Genomic DNA, 4,313 nt, shown 5'->3' on the forward strand with positions numbered 1-4,313 from the left:
TGTATTAAGAGGCATTTTGCTGGAACGTGCACTCAAATAGCCAACAAAGGATATTCATATATACCGCCGAATACATACTATTCTATTCAATTAGATGAGTCAAGGATTGCAAGTGAAAATAATTATGTACGCTTTGTTAAATTTTTAAATTGTAGTTTTAAAGTGTGTCAATATTTACTAAGTGTATTTGGGTCGATGGTAATAGCACAGGAATTAAAATTAAAGACAGAGTTTTCGATTTAATTAAAAATAATTGTCTTGATATAAAAAGCATTTTTTTCTATTTGTTCAGATGGTAGAAGTAAGCTTGACAGAAGAAAAACAGCTGTGCGGTTATGAATTAATGAAATAACTAACTTAATAAACCCATCTTCCCTGTAACTTAATTTTGGTGTATTGCACACAGACAATCTCTTTGTTGTTGACCGATTGTCAATAATATTTTGGGTTTATTTGTAGTCGAAATGGTAAACGCTATAACATTGACACTTAAATATTCTGACACATTTCGTTACTGGCAAAAAGAAACAGGAAACGAGTTCAAATTAAAAGTATACAACCAAGTAAGATGGTTAAGCAGAGGAGAAATGTTAATGATATTATATGAACACTATAATCCAGTGTGTTTTTATTTCAATAAAGTATTTCATTCATTTAATATGATCAAACATTGGTCTTTTGATGAGATACTTAACACGCCAGCTTTTGATAAATTTAGATTATACTTGGCATTTTTATATGTTATTTTCGAAAAACTAAACATAATAAACAGAAAACTTCAAACATAATGTCTGTTAATGCCAGGGACAGTTATGTATGTGGATCATTTTCGATTTGATTTATGTGAATATTTTAATAATTTGGTAAGTGGCACAATTCCTATATCTTAAAAAAATTATAATTTTATCACAAAAAACAAAACATTATTGACATTAGATTATTTAAAATGTTTTTGGAAATTGTTTCTACACTCTTCTTTGAATTAAAAATTCAATCCTTATGCGTACATCGTTCCCTTGATTAAGAAATGATTTATAAGTACAACTAACGATTATAACACTCGTTATGGAAAACAAGAAAAACAATTAGATGGTGTTTTAAGAATACCGTGTTCATTTTTAAACAATTTTGGTGAATATTTACTTCGTTTAAAAATATGTCCGATATATTTTCTTCAAATAAAAATTGAAAGATATAAAAGTACTCTCGATCGACATGTGGTATTAGATAATATTAGAGATAATGAATTCTTCAAGTCTTGAAAACATAAAGGTTTTTCAAGACTTTAAACTCGATCAGGCTGCTCGTTTGAGTTTATCCACCCACAGTCCAATGTTTGATCCACTCTTAAGTCAATAACATTTTGCATTTTCTTAACTAATTCGTGATTTGTAATAAGTCTAACATCGAGCATTTGCGTAAAGGCCACAAAAAAAATAAAAAGAACGTTGTTTTGATTGAATATTATTATTTCTTGGTTGTTGTGTGATGGAAAATTATCCAAAAAGAGAATAGCGGGTCCATTATAATTATATTTAAAACGATAAAGCATCAACTCCTTTATAAAAACATTAACCACCCACTCTTTAAACAAAAAAACGTTCATTATTGATGTTGGAGAATATAAAATATGGGTGGTTGTTTTATTATAACCATAAAAACTGAATTTCCATTATATACTTTTGATGGGAATTATCACTGTGGATTAAAGTATATATCCTAGAGCATTTATTGATGCCACATGTGATACGTTTTTATCTGATTTGTCTATAGAACAATGAAAATCGGCGATAATTGCACTTTCTGGTATAAAAACTTTGGTATTGAAAATACCAAAAAAATCTTGATGCCAGACTCATCCATGTTAAAAATAAATGTAGTAAAACAGCATCAATATCATGATCTGCCTTTAAAAAGTAATTATAAAGCAATTGGGGAGATATTTCCATTCTTGATTATTCGACAATGCTTGTCAATATTTTTTAATCCCCAGAGATTTCATCAAACTTGTGATATAATTGGTAGTATATGTAACTTTAAAATATCTTGAAATGTAGTCCTGGAGATAATCAACAATAAAAAATCTTTCAGTATACCAAACTAATTTAAAGTATAGTAGTTCGTTGTATTAATTATGTTTTTGATAATTTGTATTGTCCACCAGAACTTTTAAGAATACCCAATTTTCTTTTTATACTTTTTTCAATTAAGTTATTCGAGCCACTGGTATCCCCCAAAAAGCAGTAATATTCTCATTTGTTAATACATGTTTTTATATTTTAACTTCTTGTTACTTCCTTGAGTTCTGCACCACCGTTCCATCATTGTTATTAGTAAGACTATTTGTTGTTGAAATGTTGTTGTGCGTTTTGTGTATTCTTCAAACGAAACAAATTCACAGATAAAATTTTCAAATGTAAAATAGTTTTTATAGTCTCTGTTTCGAAGTTCTAAAAGAAATTGAAGAAAATGAAATTGTTTATATATTAATTCAGCCTAACAACACTCAACAAATAGTTCATTATTAATAATTAATTATTTTTGTTTATTTGTTAGTGGAAATTCATTTAAGTTTATGGTTGTACCATCATCGAAAGTATTGGTTTTAAAAATAAAATTATTGAAACTATTTTTATTGTTGTCTTTAATTTGGAGCATATCAAGGTCACTTGTGACGTATTCGTCCAATGTCAAACACTTTTCAGTACACTGTTGTTTTTTAAAACTCAACATTTAAAAAAGATGTGGTGCATTTTATGAACATATGGTGGTAACTGGATTTTTGTTCGCCTTATCCATTTAAATTTTATAGTTTAAAACAAAATATTTTTCAACAAAACTATTAATATTTTTTTTATTAATTTTTTTTATTTTTATAGAACCCTAAATGTCTTTTTATCTATATTAAATTGAGATTAAAATGTGACTATTTAGTTTTAAAATGCCCCACTTTTAGTATCAAAATTCCCAAATAACCTTTTAATTAATAAGCGTATTTAAATTTAGCTTCTCATTCCGTTTTCTGTACATGTTAATATATATGACATTTTTTTGTTTATGTTTCAGATTAAAAGTATGAAACTGTTATTACTATTATCAAAAAAAGTTAATAAATTAATTGTTTATATATCGACTTACTATATTTACAAAAAACAAAAATGAGATAACATTAAATCAAGTCGCTATTTATCAATTATTTGCTGAAATAAAATATATTTTATCAAATACAATTATTGTTTATTATTGTATTGTGGGAAAAATCAAAAACAATAACTTATTTATATATTAAACTATTACAAACTATAATAAAACCAAATCTATAAACCTGAATGAACGAAAACTCTTCGAAAAAAAAGACGATAATATTTAACGACAACTGATCAATATATTCCAAATGAATTTTCTTGTTGTTCTTTTCTTTGTAGAGACATTTGCAATTACTTTCTACGACGACTTTTCCAAATATGAAGCGGAGAGTTACTTGACTTCTTATTACAACTCTTCCAGTTTTGATTTCATGACGAAAACAGTCTCCTCTAAAGTAGTTTACCAGCTCTCTGGTAAAAGCACATCAGCGTGTTACTCGACTCCAAAGACAATCAAATACATAAGTGTTGGGTCTGCTTCTGCACTTATTCAGCCTGTTGAAAGTTTCATGCCGGGGACCAGTTATGGTGTGACGGGGTTGACACTTCTTGCAACAACGAGTCAATTCTGGTCACTCAATTTAGTCGTCCAACCCGAGTCAAACAATTATAAACACTCTGCTGAACTTGGCTTGATGTATAACAATAGTTGGCCTGTCCAAGGGAAATATGTTTCAAAATCATATTATTATGTCAAGAAAGACTGGTCTTGGGCGTTTAACACAAAATACAATTTGACTATTTCTATCGACAAAACGATGATATCTGGTTTGATCTTTTCCGAAGCAAAAGAACTTCTATTTAATGCCACACACATCTTCAATGCAACTGAATCATATTTCCCGGGTGCACCAACATTCAAAGCGAATGGTGTGAAAACAAATTATTATCAAATCAGTGCAAGTGCATCTGAATTTTCTGATAAGACGTACAAAGTGTTTCCAAAATATGATGCGCATTTTGGGTGTGACTATCCACAACAACAAGAAGCCACCGGCTTCTTCCGTGTATCAAAAAACAATGTAGACAAGAAGTGGTGGTTCTACGATCCGAATGGGTATCCTTACTTTATGATAGGTGCAAACGCTATATCTCCATATGATGGGTACGACTATGTATTAGGTAAATCTCCATATAATGAGTTTATAAAGAACAAATATAAAGATT

General features: G+C 28.9%; 1 protein-coding gene across 1 annotated transcript; it reads left to right on the top strand.

Annotated features, from left to right (window-relative positions):
• Nucleotides 1-3,394: 3,394 nt before the first annotated feature.
• On the top strand, nucleotides 3,395-4,287 carry EIN_512240 (hypothetical protein; the record flags this gene model as incomplete). The annotated part of the gene is made up of 1 exon (XM_004258234.1): nucleotides 3,395-4,287. A coding segment is annotated over one exon (893 nt), but the record flags the coding sequence as incomplete, so codon positions are not given.
• Between the last annotated feature and the right edge of the window lie 26 nt (nucleotides 4,288-4,313).

The sequence above is a fragment of the Entamoeba invadens genome (assembly GCF_000330505.1).
Source record: "Entamoeba invadens IP1 unplaced genomic scaffold scaff_1105074725585, whole genome shotgun sequence".
Classification (NCBI taxonomy): Eukaryota; Evosea; order Mastigamoebida; family Endamoebidae; genus Entamoeba; species Entamoeba invadens.